This window comes from Microtus oregoni, unplaced genomic scaffold, assembly GCF_018167655.1.
Source record: "Microtus oregoni isolate MIOR12 unplaced genomic scaffold, Mior012 000015F_ref0000493, whole genome shotgun sequence".
Lineage (NCBI taxonomy): Eukaryota > Metazoa > Chordata > Mammalia > Rodentia > Cricetidae > Microtus > Microtus oregoni.
In genome coordinates this window covers 47,996,181-48,008,974 of record NW_024543074.1, presented here as the reverse complement: position 1 = coordinate 48,008,974, position 12,794 = coordinate 47,996,181, and the positions used below count along the sequence as shown (strand labels likewise).

At 50.0% G+C, this 12,794-nt stretch overlaps 1 protein-coding gene across 2 annotated transcripts in view; it reads left to right on the top strand.

Annotated features, from left to right (window-relative positions):
* Tbc1d9b (TBC1 domain family member 9B) overlaps positions 1–12,794 on the top strand; it is a 39,342-nt gene that overhangs the window by 3,917 nt on the left and 22,631 nt on the right. For both annotated transcript variants that reach the window (XM_041664476.1, XM_041664475.1), the window contains exons 2-5: positions 987–1,097; positions 6,517–6,635; positions 11,330–11,558; positions 12,497–12,755. In XM_041664476.1, the coding sequence (XP_041520410.1) occupies positions 987–1,097; positions 6,517–6,635; positions 11,330–11,558; positions 12,497–12,755 (718 nt within the window). The remainder of the gene's footprint in view (positions 1–986; positions 1,098–6,516; positions 6,636–11,329; positions 11,559–12,496; positions 12,756–12,794) is intronic.

Below are 12,794 nucleotides of genomic sequence, written 5' to 3'. Positions count from 1 at the left end.
GGCTCAATGGTTAAGAGCACTAATTGCTCTTTCAGAGGACCTGGGTTCGATTCCCAGCACCCACATGGCAGCTCACAGCTGTTTGTAATTCCAGTTTTAGGGGACCCGATACCCATGGCAAAATAACAAAGCAGATTTTTGAAAAGTTATTAAAAATTAAGTGTTTGGCTGGGCAGTGGTGGCGCATGCCTTTAATCCCAGCACTTGGGAGGCAGAGGCAGGCGGATCTCTGTGAGTTCGAGGCCAGCCTGGTCTACAAGAGCTAGTTCCAGGACAGGAACCAAAAGCTACAGAGAAACCCTGTCTCGAAAATCAAAAAAAAAAAAAATGTTTGTCTTAACGCCTAATTTGGATACATCTCAGTTGGTAGAGTGCTTCTTAGCATGCACAAAAGCTTGGGGTCCACCCCCAGCATCACATGAAGCAGGCATAGTGGCACATTTGAATAAGGCCAACACGGGGGAGGTTTAGGGCAGGAGGATCAATTCAGTCTTCCTTGGCTACCAAGTTCGAGGCCAGCCTGAGATTCTTGAGACCCTGTCTATAAATAAATAAAACCTATATTTTGTATTTTCCTGCAAAAGAGCCTCCCAGACTCCCAGAATGGTTTGAGCTTTAAGTCCTGTTAAGCATCTGCCACAGCCCGGCATGGTTGACACAAACCTTTAACCCTAGCACTTGGGAAACAGAGGCAGACAGATCTTTATGAGTTCAAGGCCAGCTTGATCTGCCTAGTAAGTTCCAGGCCAGCTACGGCTGGATAGTGAAGGCCTGGGTCAAAAGTCCTCTGCTGCAAGTATTTCTGAGCCAAAAAAATAACAGATGCTTCCAGCAAAAGCAGGACGGGAAGTTTTCAGCTTCTCTGGCAGGAGGCCTGTGAGGAGTCTGGCTGTGCAGCCCTGCCGAGGCTAGGCCTTCCTAACTGTCTCGAGCCAGGCTTGGCCCCCTGGCCTCTCACCTTCCACCTCTCTCTGCCCTGCCCGTAGGTCTTCTCGTGGGCACCCTGGATGTGGTCCTGGACTCCAGTGCCCGAGTGGCCCCTTACCGCATCCTGCACCAGACCCAGGACTCACAGGTCTATTGGACGGTGGCCTGTGGTAAGTGCTCTGAGTCATGAGGTCACCCCAGGAGGGAGGGGACAGGAAACCTTCAGTCTTGTGCGGTGATATCTACCAAGAGCCTCGAGACGCCCCTCATTCAGAGGAGCTCACTAGAGTCCGTGTTCTCTTCCACCTTGTCTCAAGGGAGCTACAGCTGGGCCTCAGAGCTGGAAGAGTCAGCATTTTCAGACCCATTTCCTACTCGTACTCACTTGTAGCCTCCTTGGTGACACACTAGCATTTTGATGCTCTTACACGTGTGGTAGGGATGGCCTGGGTCCCCAGCTGAGGGGGCTCAGGACAGCTCTTGGCCTTCTTATTTTGGCTCTCTACTGGAAACACGCATGCACTCTCTCTGGGGTGACATGTTTCCCCATCTTTGTGCTCTATGTTGATTTCCCTGATGAGGATGGAGAAGTGCTGGAGCAGGGCTTCCTCTCCATGGAGAGTGCTGGATCAGGGCTTCCTCTCCTCCGTGCAGGAAGACTGGGTGCCCCACACAGAAAGGACCTCAGAAGCTTGGGGAAGGTTGGGGTGCTCCTCAAAGAAAAAGGGCCTCAGAAACTTGTGGAAGGTTGGGGTGCCCCTCACAGAAAGAGGGCCTCAGAAACTTGTGGAAGGTCGGGGTGCCCCTCACAGAAAGACGACCTCAGAAGCTTGTGGAAGGTCGGGGTGCCCCTCACAGAAAGAGGGCCTCAAAAGCTTATGGAAGGTAGGGGTACGCCTCACAGAAAGGGTCTCAGAAAAGCTTGGGGAAGACTGGGGTACCCCTCATAGAAAGAGGGCCTTGGAGAAGCTTGCCCAAGAATGAATCCCAGTGCCATCCATCCAGTTCTTTCCAAAGCATTTTTAAATGGAAAACCACACGAGAGAAAGCCATATATTGGTGAACTGATGAAGCATTGAGACTGCCACCTTGCATTAGCTTGGGATAATGGTTGAGTCACCTCTGATTCAGTGTTTGCGGGACTTTGTAGCATATATCCACTAGAATTCTACTGTAGCTGCTGTGCTTAGATTGGATGGATGAGTTGAGCCCACCTAAGCCTTGCAGAATGGCTAGCGTGTGCCAGTCATGCTGAAGAGACTCAAGTGTTCAGACATCACTGCCTGAGTGTCAGGCACTCACCTGAACCTCCTCACAGGTACTTCAGTCTCCTCTCTGTTTTGAAGATGAGAAAACCATGCATGGTCCAGAGCAATCAAGTACCCTGTCTAGCGTTACACAGGGTTACAGTTCAGGCCCAATACACCTGCTCCTGTATCAGCCGATACCTCTCTGGTTACAAGCCATGCTGTTATTCCTTGGTGGCCTGGGAAAAGATAACAGATCTGTAAAGTTTGTGGATATCAGCCAACTGTGGTAGTACACACCCATAATCTCAGGCTCTGATATGAGGATCATGAATTTGAGACCAGCTTGGGCGATTTAGTAAGCCTCTATCTTAAATAAAAAGAAGCTAAGGGTACAGCTCAGTGAGTGCTTGTCTAGCCTCATGAATCCCTGCATGTGGTCCCCAGCACCACACAAACCAGGCATGGTGGCACACACCTATAATCCCAGCCCTTGAGAGGTTCAGAAATTCTGTCATTCTTAGTCCCATAGCAAGTTCAAGGTCAGCCTGGGCATTATGAGACCTTGTTTCAAAAAATAAAAGCCAGGCAGTAGTGGTGCATGCCTTCAATCCCAGTACTCAGAAAATAAAGGCAGATAGATCTCTGAGTTCGAGTCCAGCCTGGTTTATAGAGTGAGTTCCAGGACATCCAGGGCTACACAGAGAAATCCTGTCTCAATAGATAGATAGATAGATAGATAGATAGATAGATAGATAGATAGACAGACCCTAGATAGATAGATAGATAGATAGACCGACCCTGGATAGATAGATAGATAGATAGATAGATAGACCCTGTCTAGATAGATAGATCGATAGACAGACCCTGCCTAGATAGATAAATAGATAATAGATAGATAGACAGACCCTGTCTAGATAGATAGATAGATAGATAGATAGATAGACAGACCCTGTCTCGATAGATAGATAGATAGATAGACAGGCAGATAGATAGATAATAGATAGATAGATAGATAGATAGACAGACAGACCCTGTCTCGATAGATAGATAAATAGATAGATAGACCCTGCCTTGATAGATAGATAGATGATAGATAGATAGATAGATAGATAGATAGATGATAGATAGTAGATAGATAGATAGACAGACCCTGTCTCAATAGATAGATAGATAGATAGATAGATAGATAGATAGATAAAGGACTACTCGCTCAATGGTAGTTGTACAGCACTTGCCTAGCATGTGTGAGATGCTGGGTTGAAGCTCAGCTCAGGAGGGGGGAGTGTGTAGCCCTCGAAATTGGACCCTGGCTTCAAGGTGGAGGTTAGAGGATCAAGGGATTAAAATCACAGGCAGGTGGCAACCTGGAAATAGTCCCTCTGCCCCAGGTAATACTATAATCCCTCCTTGGCACCCTGAACAGCCGTGACCTGTGTCTGTGTGAGCAAATAAACTGTGTGCCCGAGGCCAAGGGGAGCAACCCAGCAAGACCTAGATCTCCTGGTTTTCAGACCCACAGTGGGGATTGGGAGCCTACAGGGATTACCTTCAGGAGATAGGGGTTCCTTGTAGGGTGTGTTCCACCCAAGTGGGGTCTGGGAAATTTATGTGCCTTGATCACAGGGAGACAACTTTCACTTTTTAAAAAGTTGACTTAGTGTATGTTCCCATGTGTGTATGCACACATGCTCTGTACACCAGACTCACGAGCCCAGAAGCTCCAGGTCAATTGTCTGTGTCTGTCTGTGTCTCTCTGAAAAAGTGTTAGGATCACAGATGCAGGCCATCCAATCCTGCTCTTTCCACGAGTTCAGGGATCAACCTCAGGCCGTTCAGCTTGTATACCTAGTGCTCTTACCCACTGAGCCATCTTCCTGCCCAACAGTTACTTTACATGGGCCTTGAAGAGCATCATCTCTGCCTCAGTGTGTCCTTTCTCAGGGAGCATACAGAAAAAGGCCATGGCACCAGGGGCAGCGACAGGGTAGCGGAGAGGAGAGTGGGGAGGAATGACAGCCCTTCAGTGCAGTGGGGCCTGGTGCTAAGAAATCCTGGCCATGCTGCAGAACCCTAGTCCTTGGCTCACACCAGATGTCATCCCCATGCCTGCCCTGGTCTCACCTGTGCCTCCCTCCCCCCACTGTCTCAGAAGCAGCTTGCCAACACCAGCTGTCCTGCTGGAACCTGCCCAGTGAATCCAGTCTCTCCCCTTGGTATTCAGGATGTCCAGCACCTGCCCACCGTCATTCCCCAGACTTCTCCCCAGCCATGCCCTGGTATGCAGCAACAGGCCCAGAGAACCTGTGGTTTCCCACAGCTCTCTGCTGGCTTCTGCAGTGTCCCTTCTGCTGTGCTGAGTACTCACCTAGATGTCACCTACCCAGCTTCCTCAGACCCACACACCACTCTTCCTGCTCCCCTGGGCTTGACCTGGCTACCCCACTGCTTTTACAATGGAAGTCTGCCTGGTCAGATGGGAACTCCTGAGGATGAGAGCAGGCTAGACCAGGCAGCCTGGGCTTGCTGCACGGCTCTGGCTAACATGCTGAAACTCTGTCCCTTGGCGTCACACAGTAAGGCGTCTCCGAGGGTTCTGAGAAGTGAGATCCGTGGGCTGTTCTGAAAACAGAGTGATACTTGGTAATCTGATTAGCTACAGCGTTCTTTTTATCCCCAGTACCTGACAGAGATGGTGGAGTTTGTGTTCTTAATTTTAAATAAATGAGTTTCTCTTAACTGAACATACATATAAACATTTATAACCAAAATGCGAACAAACACAGACAGACAGAATGACAATTTCATCCATCTAAGATCGCTGGGAATATGTGCATAAAAGAAATGATCCCGAGGGCTGGCGAGATGGCTCTGTGGTTAGAGCACCTGCCGCTCCTGAAAAGGACCCCGTTTGATTTCCAGCACCCACATGGTGGCCCACAACCATCTAAAACTCCAGTTCCAGGAGATCCAACCCCTTTTGCTGACCTCTGGGTGCACACAAGTGGTGCATATACATGCAGGCAAAACATTTCCACACATACAATAATCTGGGCAGGGGTGGCCACGCCTTAAATTCCAGCACTTGGAAGGCAGAGGCAGACGGACAGTCTGGTCTACAGAGTGAGTCGCCTGACAGCCAGGGCTACATGAGGAAACCCTGTCGCAGAAAAAATAAAATAAATCTAAATTTAAGAAAATGAAATGAAAAAAGGAAGAAAGAAAATGAAATGATACTAAGAGTTGCATCATGTCCGTTTAACTTCTGAATTTGAATGTGGGTTCTTGGCCCAAAACAGAAAAAAGCAGAAAGAAATCCCTTTCTACCAATCAGACCCTGGCCTCTAGGAGGTCTTAAGAGAAAGACAAACAGGAACGAAAATGGGGGAACTAAAAGGGGCTTGCAGGGAGGCAGTTCCGTGTGACTCACTGAGTTGTCTAGCAATTCCGGCTCACCACTTCCTGTGGGCAGCTTCCCGGAGGCCATCAAGGGAGAGGCTCCGCACTGTGGAATTCTGTGTCTGGTTAGTGAGTTGTGAATAAGAAGTAGACAAACCATCTCTAGCAAAGGCCATCCTGGCTGCGGTGGAGCAGTGAGCTGGGCTGTGGGTGGGAGGGGGCAGGGACCACCAGGCCTAGCCTGGTGGGGTCAGGGTCCCCTGCTCAGCTGCTACAAGAGTGTTGCCGATTAGAAAAGGGTGCCTTCCTCAGGGCTTGGGGTGTGGCTCAGTCGTGAAGCATTTTCCCAAGATACCCTAGATTGGTTCTATCTTCTGGTTCATCTTGTGTGGGCATAGTTGCATTTCCTGCCAGGGTCCGCCCTAGCACAGCTGAGAAGAATATAGGATGTTCCCTCCTCCCATCCTTGTAGTCCATTCTGAGAGGTCTCTAAGCCCTCGATAGGAGCCCACAATCCCCAGCCCTCGGCAGTATTGCTACACTGCCTTCTCCAAGTCCGCTTACTTCCTCTGGACCTGCAGTGCTCAGGCGGACACTGTGGTGGGGGAGGCTAGCAGGAGACGTGAGGTGGGCAGTACCCATATGCCTGCCCTGCAGAGATTCTGTCAGCTGGACAAAGAAGCTGGATGAGTTCACAAGCCTGTGGCACGTAGATTGGTTGTCTCTAGAAGGACAGGGATACAGAGCTGGGTGTCCCCCTTGGTGCTGAGGAGGAAGGGTTCTGTAGTTCTGGCTTTCTGTGTTTATGGCCTCTGCTGTAATAGGAAGTTTAAGCAGGAAAGGTTAATCTGTACTGAAGATCGTGATTCCCCAAATAGAGAACCTGGGACCCACCTCTCCGCTTTGAGTCTCGAGACCTCATGATTTCATCTCACTCAACTAGGTTCTTCCCGCAAAGAGATCACCAAACACTGGGAATGGCTGGAAAACAACTTGCTTCAGACACTGTCCATCTTCGACAGCGAGGAAGACATCACCACCTTCGTCAAGGGCAAGATACACGTAAGGCTCATGTCCCCCTGACAGCCCTCGCTCTCTTTGTGGGGTGGGAGTTGCCGCACACAGTTGATGCTCGGTGTCTGTGGGCCGGGCTTCTATGGCTCCAGCTGTGAGTCAGAAAACCTGAGGAAAAGAATTACATCTGCGCTGAACAGAGACTTCCATTGTCAGTCTGTCGTAAGCATCCAGCAGAGCGGAGCATTCCTGCTGCGCTGCATGCTGTAAGATGAGCTGAAGCGTGCGGGAGGGTGGGCACAGGCTGCATGGAAACCCTGTCCTTTTATAGAAGAAACGTAAACGTACACAGATTCGTGTGTCTCTGGGCGTCCTAGAACCACTGCCCTGAAGAGCTGTCCCGTCTTTCGACAGCCTGATGTGGGCTTTGTTCCCATTTCACAGGATGGAAACTGAAGCGTCCTCTCATCCGTTGGTTGAAAGGGCCATGGAAGTGACTTCTACTGTTGTAGTTGGGATCGTGAATGTACGCCAAAGGCCATGTTCTTATTAGAAATTGCTGGACTCTTTAGGAGATGGGAACTCACAGAAGGCAGTCAGACAGATGGAGAGGTGCCCTTGAATGGGGCTATTGGGACCCTGGGCCCTTCTCCATTGCTTCTGGTCAGCACGAGGTGGACAGCCCTCTGGCTATGCACTCTCCACCATGTGTGCTGTGCCATCGCAGTCTCAAAGCAACAGGGTGATGCAGTCATGGACTGAAAATTCTGGATCCATCAGACATCATCTTTTAACCTTAGAGTTAAACAGTGCATACCAGCCAGGTGTGGTGGCGCATATCTTTAATCTCAGCACTTGGGAGGCAGAGGCAGGTGGGTTTCTGTGAGTTCGAGGCCAGCCTGGTCTACGGAGTGAGTTCCAAGATAGCTAGAGCTATTATATAGAGAAACCCTGTCTTGAAAAACAAACAAACAAACAAACATCAACAAAAGGCCCCTAGCTTTTTATGCAGCAATTCTTGGGGGGTGCCCTGTGGTGTCGTCATAGAGGCAAAGTGATTGACACGTGTTGCTATGCTTTCTGCAGCCTCAATTAGCCCAAGCACTGGAAGCAGTGGCTCCCAGCCCCATAAGAAACCAACGCTCTTCCTTCCTCTGCAATCTGGAAACAGTGATCTTGCAAGCCCTTTCCAGTACTTTCTAAGTGCTTATTCTGTTCAGTGCATTATCTTCAGGGGACTTATTAAGTCATGTGTGGTGTGCTTAATGGAATATTTTATAGCCAAGTAATAATTAAAGAGCCAAACATGGTAGCACACACCTGTGATCCCACCACTCAGGAGGCAAGTCGAAGCCTGTGAGTCCCAGACCAGCCTGGGCTGCATTGAGATTCCCAGGCAGACCCTTGCTGTGCAGTTTGACAGCGCAAAGTTGCTTTCAGTAAGTCTTGTGAATTCATCACATTGGAACACCGTAGACCTGGACAGACTGGACCGAGTTTCTTAGCTCTTCTGTGCACACACTGGGGTTCTAGGCAGGACCTGTGTTGTCTGACAGCTCCAGGGAAGCAGGCAAAGCCAAGCTACTACTTTCCTGTTGAGGGGTAGTAGTAGTAACGGTAGCTGCCTCATCAAATATCTTCTGAATGCTAGCCCTAACAGTCACATCAGCAGAACACTAACGTTTGGAATGACTCAGACCTCAAAGAAGAAAGGACATCAGTTCACTTTTTGTTAACTGTAGCAAGTATAATCAGCTTATAAAGCTAAAAGGAATTTGGGGTTTTTTGTTGTTGTTTTATTTTATTTTTTTGTTTTAATATACAGTTGAGGTGGGTTTTGCCCTGCTTGGTACATCATGGTCCAAGTGTGTGACCGTCAAAGCTGCTCAACTCACAGCCCAGACTTGGAAGGGAGTTAGGGTGCCCGTACTACCTCGGCTAGCCTAGAACTCACTCTATAGACTACACTAGCTCCAAACTCACAGCCATCTGCCTGTGAGTCTGAGTGCCACCATGCCCAACGATCCCTGTATCCTCATGAAGGCATGTCCCCGATGACCAGAAGACCTCCCACTGGGTCCCACCTCTTATGGGTCCACCACACCAACTCACAGTCGTGCTGGGAAAAGGATGAGGCCTCCAAGCAGCCTTTGGAGATCGCAGGATAGCCCATGGAAGTTAGGAAACAAAACTGAACAAGGGGGCTGGTAGGTGGCTTAGCAGGTAAAGTTTTCACCTTGTAAATGCAAGGATTGGAGTTCAAATTTCCTGTACCAATGTAAATGCTGAGTGGCCATGGCATCCCGCTGATAATCCCAGTACTAGAAGGTGGAAGCATGGGTTCCCCTAAGCAAGCTGCCTAGCAAGACTAGCCAGTAGGTGGTTCTGGGCCCAAGACAGTGTATAGGGTAGAAGGCAATCAGGAACAACATCTGGCAGCAACCGCCGGCCTCCACACACGTGCACACAGGTACACACGTACATGCCCACAGCTGTGAACATACAGCAGAAAAGCCATCTGAATAATGGTTGAAATGCTATATACTGTAATTGGTGCAAGGCAGCAACAGTGCAGAGAAGGGACTTTTAAATGTTAGGGAAGACTAGGGTGACGTTAATGGGCCAGGTGTCCTATTTAGGAAGTTAAAAACCAACTCCAGAGAAACCAGGAAGTTAGAAGGAAGTTGAAAGTCTAAAACCAAAGCTAATTCCTTAAAAAAAAAAAAAACAAGAGAATAAAAGAGTAGGGGATGGATCCAGAAACATACGGGACCCAGGGTGAAGAGAGCCTCCAGCAACCCGCGTGGGAGAGGGAGTGTGAAGAGGAAAGCAGGAGGGCCCTTTGGAAAGAAGGAATGGCAGAAACAGCTGTGGGACTTGGTAGGAGGCATGACTTGGCCTACCCTCGAATATAGCCTACTCATATGGAGAATGGAAAATGAAGGAAGAGGTACTGACTCGTTTTGTGTCAACTTGACACAAGCTAGAGTCAGAGAAGGGGGAGCCTCAGTTGAGGAAATGCCTCCATGAGATCCAGCCATTGTGCGTTTTCTTAATTAGTGATCAGTGGGCGAGGGCCCAACCCCTGGTGCATGGTGCCATGCCTAGGTTCTATAAAAAAGCAGGCTGAGCAAGCCAGCCTAAGCAAGTCAGTAAGCAGCTCCCCTCCATGGCCTCTGCATCAGCTCCTGCCTCCAGGTTCCTCCCCTGCTTGAGTTCCTGTGCTGACTTCCTTTGGTCATGGACAGCAGTGAGGAAGTGTAAACTGAACAAACTCTTTTCTCCACAAGTTGCTTTTGGGTCATGGTGTTTTGTTGCAGCAATAGAAACCCTAAGACAGACACCTAGGCCCTGAGAGGTGGTGCAGCTGGGAAAGTCACTTGATGTGCAAGCCCAGCAACCCGAGTTCTACGGCTGGAACCCGCATGGGTAGGAGGGAAGAACCAACTCCCCAAAGTTGTTCTTACATACCTGTGCACACACACCGTGCACACATACACGCACATAATAAGTGGAAATCTGATCCTGATATTTAGCCTAAATAACTATATTTAAAAACAACTAAGTCAGCCATTTAAAAATCTACCCTGTGATTTTGACAGGTAAGGAAGGACTGGTACTCTGAGCAGAGACTGGGGAGCTGTTGAAGTCACAGGGCTGCTGACTCCAGTGGGGACGTCAGAGGGCAAGGCAGAGGGACTGTTGTTGGCCTCCACTCCCTGCTCTTAGGTCTCCCGGGCGCTCCACAGGGGAGGGAGTGTTAGCTACCAGCCGAAACCTAGGAAAGAGGCCTGCAGGGAAGGACCGCCTGTAACTCCAGCTCCAGGGAATCTACCACCCTCTCCTAGCCTCTGTCGGCACTGCTACACATGGCAAACATTCACACACACAAATAAGAATATAAGTCTTTAAAAAAGAAAACGTCAGGGCTGGAGAAATGACTCAGAGATTAAGAGCACTGATTACTCTTCCAGAGGTTCTGAGTTCAGTTCCCAGCAACTTCATGGTGACTCACAACCATCTGTAATAGGATCTGATGCTCCCTTCTGACATGCAGGCATACATAAAACACACTCATACATAAAATATAAATAAATGTCATAATGAAACCCACTCCTTTGTAAGCTAATGTTGAAAATTAACTGAGGGCCAGGAATGTGGCTCAGAGTACGGCTGAGCATGCATAAGGCTCTAGGTTTGATCCTAGCCCCACCTAAGCCAAGTGTGTGGCAGATGCCTGTAATCTCAGCATTCGGGCAGTAAAACAGAGGATTGGGTTTGCCTACATGGAGAATTTGAAGTCAGCCTAGACTGTTTGAGACTCCCCAACGCCCCCCTCAAAAATTGTTTGAGGGAGTTTAGAGATGAGACTGTCCTGGAACTCACTCTGTAGACCAGACTGGCCTCGAACTCACAGAGATCCACCTGCCTCTGTCTCCCAAGTGCCGGGATTTTAGGCATGTACCACCACCACTGCCTCATTTTCTTTGGGAGGGGGGATTCAAGACAGGGTTTCTCTGTAGCTTTGGAGACTGCCCTGGAACTCGCTCTGTAGACCAGACTGGCCTCGAACTCACTGAGATCCGCCTGTCTCTGCCTCCCGAGTGCTGGGGTTAAAAGCGTGTGCCTCCACCTCCTTAATTAACGAAACAAATCCTGGATTCTGGGTTCCTGGCCTCTCTGCTCCTTTCTGGGACTGCTCCAACAGGTGCAGTGGCCAAAGCCCTGTTGTTCCCCCCTAGGGTATCATTGCAGAAGAGAACAAGAACCTGCAGCCCCAGGGGGATGAGGACCCTGGGAAATTTAAGGAGGCGGAGCTAAAGATGCGGAAGCAGTTCGGCATGCCGGAGGGCGAGAAGCTGGTCAACTACTACTCCTGTAGTTTCTGGAAGGGCCGAGTGCCACGGCAGGGCTGGCTCTACCTGACTGTCAACCACCTGTGCTTCTACTCCTTCCTGCTGGGGAAGGAAGGTAAGGGGGGGGCGGAAGGCACACCTTCATCTAGTTCCCCATACGCAGCTCCCCTACACCCTTGCTTCCCTAAATTCACTGCCTCTCCAAAGGGCCCACATTCCTAGTGCAGCCCCTTTCTTTCTTTCTGTACCCAGCTCTTTTGTCTCGTTAAACCTCGGTGCCACCTCAGGTGATGAGCGCACCCAGGCAACACCTGCGCCTGGCAGCGCTGCCTGCATCCACGCCCACTGTTGCTGTTGCAGTAACTGAGGCCTCCTGCTTTTCACTTCCGGTGTTGTGCTCAGTGGCATGGCTTCCTCAAGTGCTTTTTGATCATGTAGAACCTCAGGTATAGGCCACTGTCACCTACCACAGGTTCTCCCTGCAGAATACCCTGACCTCAGGAGGCAAGGCGCAATCCCGGTGTAACTCAGTTCCCCCTGCTGTTGCTGTCACCCCAGAAGGAACTTCCAAGTCTACCGCTATCTCGATTGGCAGGTGTCAGCGCTAGTTCCTGAGCCCACCTCCCTCCCTGCCCTCTTTGACCTCCTTTTGCCCTGTTTACCTGTCGAGACTGCAGTGGCCAGTCTTCTCCTCTGTGGAGACTGATACCCTTTTCTGTGCCAATCTTACCATGTTGAGATTCGGTTCCTACCCCAGTAAGGTCCCTTGGGGCCAGAGTCTTAGCTAGTTCTCTGCGTATTTGCACCTTTTCCTCCTCATCCACCTGGGGCAAACATTCACTAAGGTTGGTCTTGGAGCAACATGAACCCAACCCCGAGGGGCTGGTACCTCCTCGTGGATCACGTATCTCACTTAGTATGACTAGGCTCAGCGTGGAGGGATGGAAGTAGATAGTGTCCTTGGGAAGCAATCCAGGCGAGGCTCTGGAAGGGAGCAGGAGTCTCACCTTGTCCACTTGTAATGGATGCTGTATTTGTCCCTGTTGTTATCAGTGAGTCTGGTGATACAGTGGGTGGATGTCACACGCCTAGAGAAGAACGCCACTCTGCTCTTCCCCGAGAGCATACGTGTGGACACGCGGGACCAGGAACTGTTCTTCTCCATGTTCCTTAACATCGGTGAGACCTTCAAGCTCATGGAACAGCTGGCCAACCTGGCCATGCGGCAGCTGCTGGACAGTGAAGGCTTCCTGGAGGACAAGGCCCTGCCTAGGCCCATCCGGCCGCATAAGAACATCTCAGCTCTAAAGCGGTATGCCACCCTCCCAAGGAATGGGGAGATCCCGCAGCA